The 16,181-nt window shown below is 44.4% G+C and overlaps 2 protein-coding genes across 5 annotated transcripts; one reads left to right on the top strand and one right to left on the bottom strand.

Moving 5' to 3' along the window:
* The first annotated feature begins 1,762 nt into the window (after window positions 1–1,762).
* LOC123094394 (CSC1-like protein RXW8) lies at window positions 1,763–6,225 on the top strand. Its single transcript, XM_044516409.1, has 11 exons — window positions 1,763–2,023; window positions 2,375–2,715; window positions 2,833–2,979; window positions 3,067–3,130; window positions 3,238–3,447; window positions 3,764–3,955; window positions 4,134–4,432; window positions 4,569–4,845; window positions 4,963–5,238; window positions 5,423–5,656; window positions 5,748–6,225. The coding sequence occupies exons 2-11, from the start codon at window positions 2,432–2,434 to the stop codon at window positions 6,000–6,002; spliced, it is 2,238 nt and encodes a 745-aa protein (XP_044372344.1). The 5' UTR covers window positions 1,763–2,023; window positions 2,375–2,431; the 3' UTR covers window positions 6,003–6,225.
* Window positions 6,226–8,349: 2,124 nt separating this feature from the next.
* Window positions 8,350–14,766, bottom strand: LOC123090936 (inositol-tetrakisphosphate 1-kinase 3). Of its 4 annotated transcripts, XR_006442667.1 has the most exons (11): window positions 14,401–14,766; window positions 12,633–12,714; window positions 12,446–12,478; window positions 12,163–12,283; window positions 11,387–11,479; window positions 9,903–10,010; window positions 9,641–9,814; window positions 9,475–9,530; window positions 9,310–9,394; window positions 8,830–8,920; window positions 8,350–8,742 (listed from the first exon to the last, which is right to left on the bottom strand). XR_006442667.1 is itself a non-coding variant. In XM_044512291.1 (10 exons), the coding sequence occupies exons 1-10, from the start codon at window positions 14,592–14,594 to the stop codon at window positions 8,633–8,635; spliced, it is 1,056 nt and encodes a 351-aa protein (XP_044368226.1). In that variant the 5' UTR covers window positions 14,595–14,766; the 3' UTR covers window positions 8,350–8,632. The 4 variants fall into 4 exon arrangements, 2 of the variants coding, with proteins under 2 accessions (XP_044368226.1, XP_044368227.1); XM_044512291.1 differs by lacking the exon at window positions 8,830–8,920; XM_044512292.1 differs by lacking the exon at window positions 8,830–8,920 and having other exon boundaries at window positions 12,379–12,478; window positions 14,401–14,585.
* Between the last annotated feature and the right edge of the window lie 1,415 nt (window positions 14,767–16,181).

Below are 16,181 nucleotides of genomic sequence, written 5' to 3'. Positions count from 1 at the left end.
AATTTAACATAGAAATTATCGGTGAAATATTTCAAAAACTTTTTCCCTTTGGATGAAAGACACCATGGTATTTAAACGTAAGATATTAGTTATCAAGTATGCGATGATACATCATCATGTTATTTACACAGAAATTATCGGGTGTATGTTTTTCAACAAAAAAGTTTCAGGTCAAAAGTTACAATGGTGTTTGTATGGGAGTTATCAATTTTGTATGTTTTTATTACCATGCTATTTACACAAAAATTAGCGGGGCATCACCCCCCCTCGCCACAGTCGCCATATTTACTAGGATCGGGTACATAAGTTATCAAGTCTGTGATGTGTGAGTTATCATGTTATTTGCATAAGAGTTATCGTGGTATGATTCAACAACTCCTCCCACCCCTACCCCCATCGATAAATTTACCAGGACTGGGTACATAATTTATCATGTCTACGATGTGTGATTTATCATGTTATTTGCATAGAAGTTATCATGGTATGTTTCAACGACTCCCTCATCCCTACCCCCGCCGACAAAGTTATCAGGACTGGGTATATAATTTATCATGTCTACGATGTATGAGTTATCATGTTATTTGCATAAAAATTACCAGGACAGTGATGCGTAAATTATCATCATATTTACACAGAAGTTATCGAGGGTATATTTCATCAAAACCCCTCCCTCCAGCGGAGGGAGAAGTTATCATGTTTGCGATGTGTAAATTATCAAGATATTCACACATAAATTACCGGGTCAAAAGTTATCATGTTTTCAACAACTTTTTTTCTCCGGTCAAAAGTTATCATAGTATTTGTGCGAAGTTATCGGGTCTGCTGTGTTATATTATTACATTATTTACACATAATTTACCGGGTATGTTTTCAACCAAAAAAATCCCAAGACAAAACTTATCATGGTGTTTTTATATAGGTTATCAGGTATGCAGTGTTTATATTACCATGCTATTAGAAAAAATAAGCTACCGGGTATATTTATGTTGGCCCATACTAGATTGTATGTATATTCGTTGTGCTCCACCATGTCGAATCACTAGGAACGAGTGCAGCTCAGCAGAAAAATCAAGGTCAACAAGAGTCCAGCACAAGAATTCTTGATTGGAATGGTAGATGTTGTAGAGAAGAAATAGTTTAGTGTGGTATAGAAAAGATAACTACGCATAACTTGACACCAATACTAGCCTAGGCCAGTTGGTTCCCTCACTTGCTTCTGTAACCTAGGGGCCTGAGTTCGAGTCCCTCTTTGTTGGTATATTTTTGCCTAACAGAGGAGGAACGCGAACAGAAAAGATCCCGCGAGGAGAAATTTCCTGCCCGAGAGAAGCGGATCGTGGAGAACGATCGTGGGAGAAAAAAATCTGCCCGGCAGAAGCGGATCGCGAGCCGCTCAGTGCAAGACAAACTGTAACCGCGCGATTCATATCCAACGACATCCAAGTCGTCCGGATCTGTCGTAAACGATCAGTCGGCAGGAAATTAGCTTTTGCCTGCTTTAAAATGTGTTTTTCTTCTCTGTAGTCCAGACTTTTTGAACTCTTTTTTTCTCAGCAAAGCACACTTGTGGACCTTTTTTTGGAGTCAAGCACAGACGATTTCCGGCCTAAGGTAGAAGATGGGCTGGCCCATTAAATTGCGCCTCTTGTGGATCAGAAGTGACGGGCCATTGCGGGCCGGGACGTGCGCTGCGCTTTGCGTTACGACGCGAAGAAACCACCATCCCCCTCAAAAAAATAAAAACGACGCCAAGAAACCAAAGACGGCCACGGCTGCATGCAGCACGACGCGACGCGAACGACGCAGCGCTCCCCACCACAACCGCGAGCGTACGGTTGCCTCCGCCCCGCCCTCCCCTCGCCGACAACCCCGCCAACCACCTCCCCCGCGCCGCCGTCGCCAAGGGGCACCGGCCGGCCGGCGACCCACCGCCGTCGCCGCCTCCTCCTCCGCGCGATCGCTGACGACACCAAGGCGCGCTGGATCCGGCAGAGGCCGGTTGCATGTGACGCGCGATCGATCCGTATGTCTCCCTCGCGTGTCATTTCAATTCCCTCCTCGCTCCGGCCGGCCGGCCACCGTCGCCGTGTGCCGTGTTCGCCTGGCTCCGGCGATCGTGACCGACCGACCGGCCTCTGGATTGCCGCCGTATCTCTTGCATTGCATGCAGTCTGGGGAATTATTTATTGCAGTGTGTCATTTCGCATCTCAAAGGATCGCATTTGGTATTGATTGATCGGAAATCAAAATGCAATCTGCCAAGAACAGCAGAATTCTTAAGATGCATGCTGTCGATTAATTCATCGAACGTGCAGAATTGATTGATTAATCATCCGGTGGGCTGAATGAAACGTTTGCGTGCGTGCGTGCGCAGTTCTTTCATGGGTAGATGGTCAGGAGATCCAAGAGCACAAGGTAGAGGAGGCAGGGGATGGAATTTTCCGCCCTTCTGACTTCGGCGGGCATAAACATCGCCTTGTGCATTCTCTATCTGTCCCTCTACTCCATCCTCCGCAAGCAGCCGCACAACTTCCGCGTCTACTTCGGCCGGCGGCTCGCCGAGGAGAAGTTCCGGGAGCAGGTGGACTACTTCTCCTTCGAGAGGCTCCTGCCCACCGCCGGCTGGCTCGTCAAGGCGTACTGGTGCACCGAGGACGAGATCCGACGCGTCGCCGGCCTCGACTCCGTCGTCTTCCTACGCCTCTTCATCTTCAGGTCAAATTCCATCTCCCTCTGATTAATTTATGAACCGCCATTGTTTGTTTGCTTGTCCGTTTGTTTTACTTACAATTACATGCTGCTTGCTTGCTTGCTTGTTGCGGACTGATGCAGCATACGCATCTTCTCCATAACCACCCTTATCTGTGTCTTTGGAGTGCTCCCTGTGAATTACCATGGCCAAGAAATGGCCCACGTGCGGGTCCCAGCGGAGTCGCTCAACGTATTCACCATTGCAAATCTCAAGGAAGGATCAAGCAAGTAAGCTGCATCTCTATTTGTATATCTCGTTTAATTACTGAATTCAAATAATCTGACTGACACGCGGCCCTTTGTGTTTTTGTACAGGCTTTGGGTGCATTGTACTGCTTTATATGTTATAACAATCTCAGCTTGTATTCTTCTTTTCCAAGTAAGACCTGTCCACAGTGCTGTCCATGTTTGTTACCAAAAGATTCTTACCCAAAAAAGTTCAGAGCAACCATATGCCGCAGCTGATTATACATCTTCATGTTGCAGGAGTACAGGTATATCTCAAGAAAGAGATTAGCACACATCACTGGATCAACACCCAATCCGGGTCATTTTGCTGTGCTCGTTCGCTCGATTCCAAAGTCACACAACGAGCTTCTCGATGACACCATCAGGAATTTCTTTCTTAACTATCATGGATCTAGTTACCTGTCACATCAGATGATCTATCGAAAAGGAAAGTTGCAGAACTTTGTGGTAAGAATTCTGCCTTTCAAATATGATTAGTTGGAACTCAAATTATCTGCCTATTCTCTATGAAATTTATTCTTGTGAAACCAGTCTACGGTTTTGATGTTCTCTACATTTCCAAATGATCGAATTTCTATGATGCATGTTCGCACTTCCGAGTTAGTTCGATTCAATTTCGCTGCACTGGTAAAATGTGTATGCACTACTTTTACACCTGCCGTTCAAATTCAGCTTGACACCGAAGAGGCCCTATATATACATATATGGATATATATCTTGTACTGACTACTTGAGATCATTTCCTCAAACTCTGTTTTTGCAGGATAGTGCCGAGAGGGCTTACAGGAAATTTGTAAGAGTAAAACTTTCGGTATTTGACCAGAACGTGCGGTCTAGCTTGAATAGATGTGGTCTCTGCGGAGTACAAGCTTCCTCGTTTGAGCTTTACCGCAACAAGTTCGTCGAGGCCAAGAAGTCAGACCTCACTGATCCAGAAGTAGTCGAGGCTCAAAAGGTTATCGTTGTCGCTTGATCTAGTTAAAACTACTATCACTACATGTCTTAAAGTTTTGGCCAGCACATTGCATGATCTCATTCTTTTTTGTCTGAAGCAGTAGCATGCTGTCATAAAACTACGATTTCTATGCATTCTCTCCTCGTAAATAAATCTAGTCCTACTGCCGATCGAACAGGACTGCCCAGGTGCTATAGTGTTCTTCAAGACTCGCTACGCGGCGATTGTGGCCTCCCAAGTTCTTCAGTCTTCGAACCCTATGCTATGGGTGACAAATCTGGCGCCGGAGCCGCGCGACGTCTACTGGTCGAACCTCTGGATACCCTACAGGCAGATCTGGCTCCGGAAAATAGCGACGCTCGCGGCTAGTGTCTTCTTCATGTTTGTCTTCATCGTACCCGTCGCGTTTGTTCAAAGCATGATGCAGCTGGAACAGCTCAAGCAAATGTTCCCAAACCTGAGAGGTGCACTGAAGACGTAAGTAGTAGAATCTTAATCAATAATCATAGAGTTCACTTTGTTAACAGGTTTGCATGCAGCTGACGACCGAGCTTGTTGCATCATGCTTCATGCCCTGAGCGAGCCTGAAAGAAAGAATCCCTTGTTCATGCAGGTCATTCTGCGTGAGAGTCGTAACGGGATACCTCCCTAGCGTGGTCCTGCTGCTGTCCCTCTACACCGTTCCTCCCCTGATGATGCGCTTCTCGGCGATCGAGGGGTCGATTTCTCGCAGCGGCAGGAAGACGAGCGCGTGCTCCAAGATTCTCATCTTCAACATCTGGAATGTCTTCTTTGTGAACGTGCTATCAGGGTCCGTGCTCAACCAGCTGAATGTGCTCACTAGACCCAAGGACATGCCGTCTATGCTAGCCGAGCTCGTGCCAAAGCAGGTAGGTTGACCTTAGTTCAAAACTGCGACACTTATTTTGGATCTGAGGGAGGACTAAGGATTAATTAACTGATGATGGGTTTGTTAACTGTGTGCTTCCTTTGGATGGGCATGGCAGGCAACGTTTTTCATGACCTACGTCCTCACATCAGGCTGGTTCAGTCTGTGCTCGGAGATACTGCAGGTGTACAACCTGGTGTACAATTTCTTCAGGAAATTCATATGTTGCTACCAGGACGAGCCAGAATACGTCTACTCTTTCCCCTACCACACCGAAGTCCCCAAGGTCCTCATGTTCAACGTGCTCGGCTTCACGTTCTCGATCATGGCGCCTCTCATACTGCCTTTCTTGCTCGTCTACTTTTGCCTCGGCTACTTGGTGTACCGCAACCAGGTATATACTACTCCCTCTGTGGAGAAATATAAGAGCGTTTACTTCACTACTTTAGTGATCTAAACCCTCTTATATTTCTTTCCAGAGAGAGTATATGTTAATAACTTGATCAGTTTGTTGATTCATTAGGAGGATCTTCCTTCCGTTCATCCATCAAACGAACAATCTTTTCTAATGCTTGCAGATTCTGAACGTGTACTACCCCAAGTACGAGATGGGAGGGAAGCTGTGGCCGATCATGCACAACACCATGGTGTTCTCCCTGGTGCTCACGCAGATCATCGCGCTGGGTGTCTTCACCATCAAGAAGGCGCCGATTTCCACGGGGTTCACCATCCTGCTCCTCATCGGCACCATCCTCTTCAACGAGTACTGCAGGCAGCGCTTCTCCCGCATCTTCAACTCCTTCTCCGCCCAGGTCTCATCATCATACATTCATTCATTCATTAGTACTTCTTTTCCTCTTTGAAAACAAAATGTAAATGTTGGGCGTGTGTGCGTGTGCGCAGGACTTCATCGAGCTGGACAGAGAGGACGAGCAGTCCGGGAGGATGCGGGAGATCCACGAGCACCTGCTGGACGCCTACTGCCAGTCGCCCCCGGGCAGCGCCGACGAGATCCCGATGGAGATGATCATGGAGGACCCGGCGCAGGAGGCGTCCAACTCGAGCCAGGAGCTCTGCGAAACGGTGCAGGAGGTGGCGGGCTCCATCATCCAGGAGCACATCGAGGAGCGGCACGGGAGCTCCAGCGGACGCCGCTGATGTTGTGCTGTTTTGGCTCTCTTTTATTTGTGCCTTGGCTACCGCCGGCCGATCTGTGGCTTACGGTCGATGAATCTCGACCTTAATTATACGTGTATGTAGGGTGGGTTAGCCCAAGTAGACGACGACGATGATGATCAAGATGGAGCTAACTAACTGGCTTGTTCGATCCTATGTACTGTATGTTGTAGGTACAGGTTTGTTTCGGTTTCCGAGTTGCTAACTGTGCAGATTAATTAGGAGGTAATGGCTTACGATTTCACCTTCTTGAGTTAACACAAATGAAATGATGGGAACCTGATACATTTGTAACGAGCTCGTCGATTAAATATTTCCACTTCAAGTAATCGCAAATATAGGGATGAAACCTGTGTGAATTCGATTTGGTAGCAGTTGGATGCGGATTCGAATATTGGTTTTGTCGGATTCGGAGATGAGTAACAGCCTCAAGTCAGAAACGACATATCGCACATGCATACACGGCGAACATATTATAAATAGAAAACTGCGGCACAACTTAACCGATGTGTTCAACTTCACATCTTACAAGACAACCATTATGTACAGAATGCAACCAGTGTATAAGTTAACATATTTAAACTGAAACTATACACAAAATGAGCAAGTAGTAATACTTATGCACATTCAACACACACAAAACAGTGGAACATAGGAAGCAAAAATCCGTAATGAAACACTAACAAGCATGAGCCATCTCATGGAGAAAGATAACACTCATGTGATACAAGTTAATAGTTAAAATTCTACAGGTAAATTCAATAGTCATATCTAAAAAAGTTAGATAATCCAGCTAGAAAAATCAGATTATATCATCATATGTTAATAATACTGTAGCAAAATACCACCGCCATGGAAGCTTAATTGACACAGTAGTGTTTACTGGTGCTGCATCCCCGGGATGGAGAGCGATGATCGAATATGGCCTTGATCTTCTGAAGAAAGGAATTATATGGAGGATAGGAGATGGGGATAATGTGCGGATATGGCGAGATACATGGCTTCCTAGAGATGCCTCGAGAAGACCATTGTTGGAAAAAGGGGTATGTAGGTACACAAGAGTGGCTGATTTCTTGCTGCCAGACGGGACATGGAACATAGAAAGGGTTCGTCAATTCTTTATACCGGCAGATATGGACGTCATTCTTGGGATACGGCCATCAAGGAAGCGGGGAGATGACTTTGTGGCGTGGCACCCGACAAAAGATGGAAGGTTTTCGGTCCGATCCGGAGTGTGTATCACCTCGCGGTCGAAGATAAGTTCCGTGCACAAGGAGGCCCAGCGAGCAGTTCAAGGCCAAAGGGAGTTAGACCTATCCTGGAGGTTTTCTGGAACATCCAAGTGCCACAAAAAATGAAGATCTGTGCCTGGAAATGATAAAGGAATGACTTCCCACATGACAGTTGAAGAAAACCCGTCATCTATACAAATATGATGTTCATGCTGTAGTAACGTGTCCTGGATCGCATGCAGTGTGGGAGGCGATGAGAGAGGAGTGGGAACTGCCGGACCGGGAAGAACTTGTTAATTCTGGACCGGAGTGGCTGCTTGATCTTCTAGCCCGAACAAATGACAGGGAAAGGAAGAATGTTATCATGTTAATCTGGAGGAATTGGCAGCTGAGGAATGATCAACTCCATGGAAAACCAGTACCATTAGTGAATGTAACAAGGAGTCACTTGGCCAGCTATATGAGTTCGTTGTTGATGCTCCAGAGTAATGGTGGCCGTGACCCGATTAAAGGAAACGGAGCTGCTAATGGGGACTATGTTCAGTCAACACACAAACAGAAGGACGGTGCCGATATTCCGTGGCCTACACAACAGATGTCCAAATCTCTTGCACAACATATGCTGTTAAGATTTGGAAATGATTTCAAGCAGAAATTATCCGAACCACTCGCCAAGCAAGTACTCACGGCGGGTGCAAGTGGCATACTATGTAGGCATAAATTAGTCCTATCACTTGCCTAAAACTGATACTGCATTCATACTATGGTGTTGTCCACCAGCCAGTCCCACTTGCATCTCATCAAGTAATACTCACGGCTACCACATGTACATGCTTAAGGGGTCAGCTAGCTAAATTCGTTCTAGTCTACATATATACACATCTAAACCTTAACACTGTATCACCACCCAAGTATCAGACATACCTTCACAATGCGTCACCACAGAAGCTTCAGACATACCTTGACATTGTGTCACCACAGAAGCTTCAGACATACATAGTCAGGGCGAAGAAGGCGCGCTACAAGCCTAGGAACGAGTAGTATGCTGTTCTTCCTCGCACAAACGGTAGGGAAATTTGCGTGGATTGTTCTACACCTGAGTTTAATTTTGCGATACCCGCTCGATTCCATTGATAGGCCGAACGAGATTATTCGAGAACATGAAGAGAACACAGTTGCGCCAAAATGCGGATTAATAATTACAGTTCAACACAGTCCTCGCTGCTGCCTTATCATCGCTACTGCTGATGCCCAACTCTACCACAGATGAGATGAGATGATCCTTCTCCTCCTGATATGCACATTCATTTGTACACACAGCGAATGCGAAGAGACAACATACTGGCAAAGGTCAGAGGGAAGTTGGTCGGTCTCGACTCTTCACCCCTCGCCCGAGGTATAGCCCGGTCGTCGCTTGAACTCCTTCTGCTGGTCTAGGCTCAGCAGGAAGTCGGTGAAAACATGCTCGTATCCAGGCATCTTACCATACCCTGCAACCAAAAAAGATTCGTCTGAGGAATTTCTAATACTTGATAAAATAAAATGCCATAATGGTCCTATCCTCATTCTGCACCTACTGGCCAGATTGCGTTGATACAACGAGTTAGCTGACAGCCTGACATGGGAGGTAAACATCTCACTTCGCAGTGTATCCAAGACCGGTCATTTCTTGAGAATGCAACAATAAGGAACCATGTGACATTTGGCTGCCCAAAGTGATAATCCAGAATGTTCTCCAAGAAGTAATAATGTTTATTTGGGGGCAACCTGGTGCATGTAGCTCCCGCTTGCGCAGGGTCCAGGGAAGGGTCCGACCACTTTGGGTCTATAGTACGCAGCCTTTCCCTACATTTCTGTAAGAGGCTGTTTCCAGGACTTGAACCCATGACCTCATGGTCACAAGGCAGCAGCTTTACCACTGCGCCAAGGCTCCCCTTCAAGTAATAATGTTTATTTATTTTAACAAATTCATGTGCTATTCAAAACTCGTAAGCAGAAGACAGCTCAAACTGATATCAGATAAATTAGACACTCTTGAAACAAGTTTGATCACATACCAGGAAAATAGTTCATGTCTATAACATAAAACCGATCCCTTGTCCCATGCTCTCTGATCATATCTATGTTGAACAGTCTAAGACCCTGTCAATCAGGTATACAGATGATATTAATCATATGGCATCAAATGAAGCAGAACTAACAAGTGCAAGAATCTCTGGTACCAGTCGGCGCCGCAGCTCTCTTGCCAATATCTCAAGCAGTGGCCTTGGAGGAAGTTCTGATGCAATATGTAAAAACATCAGTTGACAAATGTACTTTCTGAAATCAATGTAGAAGGGCAACATGCCAACAACTACTCTAAGACAAGAGAACCCAATGGAAGTCTACCAGCAACATGGGGGTCAAGATCTGCATCCTCCGCAGTGGCTGCAGCACAAGAGACCCTCGGAAACCGGAACACTCCGGCGTTTGATAGATCACCCTCATCCACGTTAGGCAGTGAAAACCTACGCACTACCCTAATTGCATCTCCAACAATGTAGACCTTAAATAAGACACCGCCTATAAATGACAGAAACAAAAACATAAGGTTAATACAGAACTGGAAAAATGTTCGTAGGAACGACCAGATAAAATTCAAGTATATTACCATGGTTAACAAATTCCTGAAGAACCAACGGAGGCTCAAGCTTCGTCAAGGAAGCTGCGTCATAAGCAAGAGACAACTCATGAGACTTCGCCACCAGAGGCTTCGCCACTGCACATAGTATAAGTGGTTAACAGGCCATATTGGAAAGACAAATTGCCAGGAGATCTAAAACAGACCCCAGTAATGCCAATAATTAAATACTCCAGTTAGGTATAAACACTAACTCAGCCTAAATTTATGTTAAACTTCATTTCAAACAACAATGTCAAACACTCGCCGTCGTTACTTGGAGTAATTGCATCCTGGAGCAGGCATGGAGTAACTAATTTCGAGTTGCGCCATCTAAACAAGGTATATAACACCACTGAACTCGCTCTAGTTATGTGCTTTGAACCAGGTACAGTCCAGGTTAAGAGAAAAACTAGTGGCGCAAGCAGTCAGGTGACACGTGGAGTTGACATGCAGGAGGAGGTCCATGTCAAGCATTCTCGGGATAAACAGCCTATGAAGTCAGACCCTAAAAAGGGTCAAACTGCTGCTCCTTCTGTCCAGGCCGCACGGTGGAGCCTAGAGATGTAAAGAGCTCTCACTAAATCCTCGATGGGTCAAAAGGAAGGGCCCCGGAGGAAAGTTATGGCTCGAGGAGTGCCCTCGAAAGCTTCTGCATCTGTGCCAGTTTCTGTGGGGTTTTTTTTCTTTTTGTGGATTTGGGTGTGCTTGTAGGGGTGGTATCAAAACTAGAGAAAGCCAACTTATGTTATGTGCATGATGTGAACATACAGGGTGAACTCACGAGTACTGACATGATATCTGGCGAGAAATGCAATTTACTCTTCAGACTGAAAGATGCCTTGCTTATATCTCATTCAGAACAGAAAAAAAGAACAGGGAGCACTCCAATCGATTTACAGAAAATCCTAGAGACACCTTGGAATGATCAAGCCATACAAAAAGCATAGCAATGTCTAATGTTAATAGACCTTCATTTTTATTTTGTCTATTATTAGGTTACATAGAGAAGACCTAACCAGTTAGTTTACCATGGATTGGATTTGCATCCTTCAAGCTATCTGCAACCTACTACCTATCCATCAAATGTACAGACTACAGAAGTGAGAATTTTGTACATGCTAGAGCAAGTGTTCATTTTCCAGCATCTTTCCTCCATTTCTTGCCTGGTTGATCGGTTCATATGATTGTCATGTTAGCTGTAATATTTACTCCCTCCGTTCCGATTTACTCGTCGTCGTTTTAGTTCAACATGACAATCATATGAACCGATCAACCAGGCAAGAAATGGAGGAAAGATGCTGGAAAATGAACACTTGCTCTAGCATGTACAAAATTCTCACAGAAGTCAATAGGACAAAGCATGACTATTCACCTGTGAGAGATGGCAATGGTGACCTGAATCTTGTTTCTATGATACAGAGTGTCTTATGGTAGCTGAAAAGAGGAAGACTGCCCTTATAAGGCAGACTTACCTAGAGGAAGCGATAGCCCAGCCCTCATAACCGCAGCTGGTATTGACAGTGGGTCTGTGTTAACAAAGAGCTGCTTCGGAACACCAACTTTACCTGCAAAAATCAACTGCACATGGTGATCAAATCAGCCTTTGAGAAGGTTCCAAGAACCAACCCGTATTAAGCAATTGTTTTCTTTTAATATCCTTTTCAAATCTCCAATCCAGAACGGGTAGATCTATCGGACATACGCGAACACATACTTCACAAGCAATACATTTATCAAATTCAAAGTGGATTCGCCCTCGGAAACACTCTGGTGTAATTGATTTTTCATAAAGGTAGTGAATCGTTATATGTAAATGATTTGTGATATCCAAGCTACTGACAGTGGAGGGAATTTTCGATGAAAGCAGATAAAAGCTTACTGCCAATTAAAGTGTGTAAAGATAAAAGATGAACAATCAAAAAGGATCACAAGCTTCAACAGTAAAGGGGTCAGCGTGACAAAAAATATGATAGTTCAGGTTACAAGAGAATAAAGGGTTCACGTCTACCAAATGTACAGTAGAGTGGAACACATTGCCTAATACTACATTTAATAGCATATCAAATACGCTTAACATACCCATATCATTACTTGAACTAGTATTTGCAACATGTTAATACGAGATTAATCCAAATATAACGAACTTAATTTTGTTCAACCAGAAAAGGCAAGTGAATTTCTGTATAATCATAGTAAGGATGATGGGTTACTTCCAAACATGAGTTAGAAGAAAATTCATAAAAAATACCATGACAATCCGCAAGGTCCAGTTTAGAAACTTCTTGAAGCATAGATTGGCGGTTCAGCAAATGTTCTATGGCACCTGGTGGGTCAAGAACAGTAACTTCTGGGTGTGTCTCTCTATATTCCTATTAAAATTATGCAAAACCATCAGTGGAAGTTTAAAATGATAAAAAGACAGAAGGTGCATAATATTTAAATAACCATATTGAAAATGTCTTACAAAGATATTGAACATGTCTTGCAAAGAGAAGTTCAACAGTGGTTTTAACATATTGTATGCTACTGACCTCCAACCGTCGTTGCCACTCCTTTCCAGTCAACTGTAGAAAATACAATGTTATCATTTTGTTGCTAATGAATAAGAAAATACTTTTTGCGAAAAAAGGAAATGTCAGAGAACAGTACTAAAAGTTTTAACACTCCCTTGACATAAAATACATGGGTAGGAGTTAAATATAGTCCGCATATAGCTACCTTATGCAGAATAACATCAAAAGGGCCTTGATCTGACAGTGGAAGCTTTTGATCAATTGCAACAAATTGAATGCCTTTCTTCCTGCATTAAATTTTGTAAGGATGAGAAGCAAATAATCTGGAAAATCTAAGAAATAAGTCTGCAGCACCAGTTGCCCAACGTAAGCAATTGGCGGCTAGCCACACTTCAACACATTAACCCAAGTTCTAAAATTACAACTTAAAAGCATTTCCCCTAAAACAATGCAAATATTTAAAGTCTCCAACCTCTTGTACGTTAATAAATGCTCAGACAACGGAAAATGAGCAGTAAATTGTCTTGAAATGAATGCTTACGGGTTATATTATATTGAATATTGAACACTATATAAGATAGACGAACCTAGTTTAATGATAATTATGTTAGAATGAATTTTTTAGTCCACACTGAGCAGTAGTGATGTGCTGATTTGCATGATAGAAGGTACTGCACATGTTAAATCATGTGGATCCTTTAACTATTATCAGAATCTTATCATGCTGGACCTATACTATTTTCATATTCGGCAATCCACATCCTGCTCTTGTCCTAGTGATGTGAGGATGGCACAAGCTGCCAAGTAAAAAACTGAGCATGTAACTGCAATTTGCAAAATGATGACATATTTTAGATCTCTGGTGTATTTAAGACAACTTGGAATCCTGCAGTTGCTTACCATACACACTTGGTCACACCAGTCAATAACACAAACATTTTGTAATAAGGTTACACACAATTACTTGAAGAATGTCAAAACAGAGCATTTCAGTGGCAGCTTCCTGCATTAGTTCAGGGATCTACTTAATTTACGGTTTAGTGAAAAAATTAAGAAAGGGTCACTACTGGAAGCGAATATAATATTACCATAAGACAGGGAGTGCATCGATGTCACTATCCTATCCCAAAGAAAACAGCATCAATACAAAGACGTGCTTGAATAGACTAATTTCAGTCAGTGCGCACAATGATACCACAAAAATGAGACTCGGATTCATTGATTGAATAAACAGGTGTTCTAAAATTATCTGAAATTGCTGGTAATTACTGAAACAGATGCCAAGAAAACCTCCATAATGCATAATAAACCAAAAATAAAAGCCTATAAAGCATACCGTGCAAGGTAAACAAAGCAGATAATACTCTAATGGATATCACGATCGGGAGTATCAATCAAGAAACCCTTTTCACCACCTTTTGGACTATAACTTGACAAAAACGTTTTCCCACTTTTAATCCTATTTGAAGCTAAAGTATTCCCCTTCCTTTTGTGCTCAACAGCTTTGTAATCTCTTAACTCGGACAAACAATTAATGGGTGGGACAATGATATGCACTAGCCATTTCCGTCCCTATGCAGATTAAAGAAGGGGGCCCCGTGTGTCCGGAATCTGCTCCGATCAAGAACAGAGGTCAATGAACGATGTGTTAATTAACGCAATAACATTAAGAAACGATATATGTATCATTCAGTAAGTTCTCCTCTTGCAGACGGAGTGACCAGAAGGATCATGAATTTCCGCTATATCTTCCAAATTGTGCGAAAACCTGGGCAAGATTGTTTTTCCTGTTCCATCCAACCCACACGGACAAACAACAAGGGCCGTCTCACCAAGCGCTTTCCCCCCAATGCAGGACATGTTAATCGTCTCCAAAAAACAATCGGCGCATTTCCAACCAGATTATCTCTCCGCACCTAGATGGACTTGAAACGAACGCGACCGGACAAATCTACAGGCGACGTCGTCGGTACCTGGCGAGCCCCCGGAGCTTGGGCTGGAGGAAGCTCTTGGCCTTCTTGGACGTGAGCGCGTACCCGACCACCAGCTCCCTGGCGCGCGCGGGCGCCGTCGCCGCCACCACCTCCTCGGCCGCTACCGCCGCCGCCGCCGCGGACTCCTCCGGCTCCGCGCCCCCTTCCGTCCCCACGCACCCGCCCGACACCATCGCCCCCGCGCCGGCGCCGAACCAATTGGCCGGCGGGATCGGAATGCGGCGAGCGCACTCGGGAACAAGCGGAGCGGAGGCGGAGACAGGTGTATGTGTGTGCGTGCGCGTGAGGGCGCCGTGTGGAGAGAGAGGGAGAGGGGAGGAGGAAGAGAGAGAGAGGGGGGTGCGGATGGGGGGCGTGTGCGTATTTGTAGGTGGAGGACGGGAGCAACTTCGCCTTTGGGACATGGAAACAAAGTGTCGCCGGATTACGGTTTTGCCCCTGGCGTTTTCTCTTTATTTTCTCTGTCTTTCTCTTCTCAATTTCCTTCTTGTTACTACATATTTTCTCAGTTTCTTTATGCTTAAGGTTTCTCTTTACTTGGCTGCTACTACTAGCCAACAAACATACTACAAGGGAAACGTCTTATCTTTTGTTTTTGTTTTTTTTGCGGGGAAAGAGTTCTTCGAAACGAAATGTGTGGATAAAGCAGTGAAATAAAGCCTTTAGATTGTGTATGTCTTACCGTCCCTCTAGGACCATGGCTCCCGCATCCTGTCACGCACGTAAGGTAACTAGTGATGATTGTGCATTCACTTTAATAGCATGTCAAGGGGCGTTACCTAGTCATTGCCCACTGTGACGACTCTCCTCATTCGTTGCACGAATGTTGCTTATGTTTGCTCATTCTGGAATCCGAGCTATGTTGTGTGTGGTGGTTTGGTTGTCCTGACTTTGCATCGTATGCATACCTGCCGCGGCACCCTCGTTTCTCCATTCAAAAGATGTGGTGCACCCTTCAGTCTCACTCCCCAGTGCAAAAAGGTCCTGGCTCGCGACATATGGGTTGTCGAGGCGATGCTGCTTCGTAACTACTCCGGTCGAGCTCTAGGTGATGCCTCCACATGCACCGGCGATTGGAAGGCTCGACCGAGTACTTCTGCTGGATCTTGGGGGTTTGCGAGGCATACAGTCCCCGTGATCATATGCATCGATGTAGGAAGACTCTTCCACACACCGTCCTTATTCAAATTACTGGATGTGTCCTGGTACGATTGAGGGGATATAAAGCATTAGAGCATGCCATTACGGAGAATATTTCTATAATTAGTGTTGTTTTTCAAGATTAATTGGAAATAATGCAATTAATGGTGTTTCCAAGAGCAATTGTTATTTCCAGTATACTAGTGATGTGATAGATACATCATTGGAGCAGCATGAGACGTTGGACATAGGTGATTGAATGGTTGAGATCATTTGGATTCACCAAACTCATACTTTTACAAGTAGTAGAAGTAGATAGTATATTTGCATTACATTAGGACTTTTTACATGTGAATATAAGTGTCATCATCGGCTTCCTATGGTGAAGGTGGCTGGTCGAAGATGGAAATTACTGGGAAAAAACCCAACCATGGGTTGGATGGTTTAAGAGAGTGGTTATATCCATAGGTTGTCATGCCATGGATTAACATTTAGGTACGACACTTTATGTGTCTCACTAAAAGTGATTTTTTTGTGTGGGGTGATGTGCGAAACGTTTATATTGACTTTGTCAATCTTGAATCTCCGCGACTCTAGTCATCAACAGTCGATGTGTGAAT

Source organism: Triticum aestivum, chromosome 4B (assembly GCF_018294505.1).
Source record: "Triticum aestivum cultivar Chinese Spring chromosome 4B, IWGSC CS RefSeq v2.1, whole genome shotgun sequence".
Taxonomy (NCBI): Eukaryota; Viridiplantae; Streptophyta; class Magnoliopsida; order Poales; family Poaceae; genus Triticum; species Triticum aestivum.
Note: the sequence above shows the minus strand (reverse complement) of the source record. Positions and strands in the feature narration are given on the sequence as shown.

Bases quoted from the DNA above. Each gene is read 5' to 3' on its own strand.
- LOC123090936 (XM_044512291.1), bottom strand. From the start codon at position 14,594: ATGGTGTCGGGCGGGTGCGTGGGGACGGAAGGGGGCGCGGAGCCGGAG. The intron at 12,284-12,445 runs GTCAGTAGCATA...TAATTTTAATAG, and splicing joins AGTGGCAACGACGGTTGGAG to GAATATAGAGAGACACACCC. The intron at 9,815-9,902 runs GTAATATACTTG...TGTCATTTATAG, and splicing joins TCAGGAATTTGTTAACCATG to GCGGTGTCTTATTTAAGGTC.
- LOC123094394 (XM_044516409.1), top strand. From the start codon at position 2,432: ATGGAATTTTCCGCCCTTCTGACTTCGGCGGGCATAAACATCGCCTTG. The intron at 2,980-3,066 runs GTAAGCTGCATC...GTTTTTGTACAG, and splicing joins CTCAAGGAAGGATCAAGCAA to GCTTTGGGTGCATTGTACTG. The intron at 3,448-3,763 runs GTAAGAATTCTG...CTGTTTTTGCAG, and splicing joins GAAAGTTGCAGAACTTTGTG to GATAGTGCCGAGAGGGCTTA.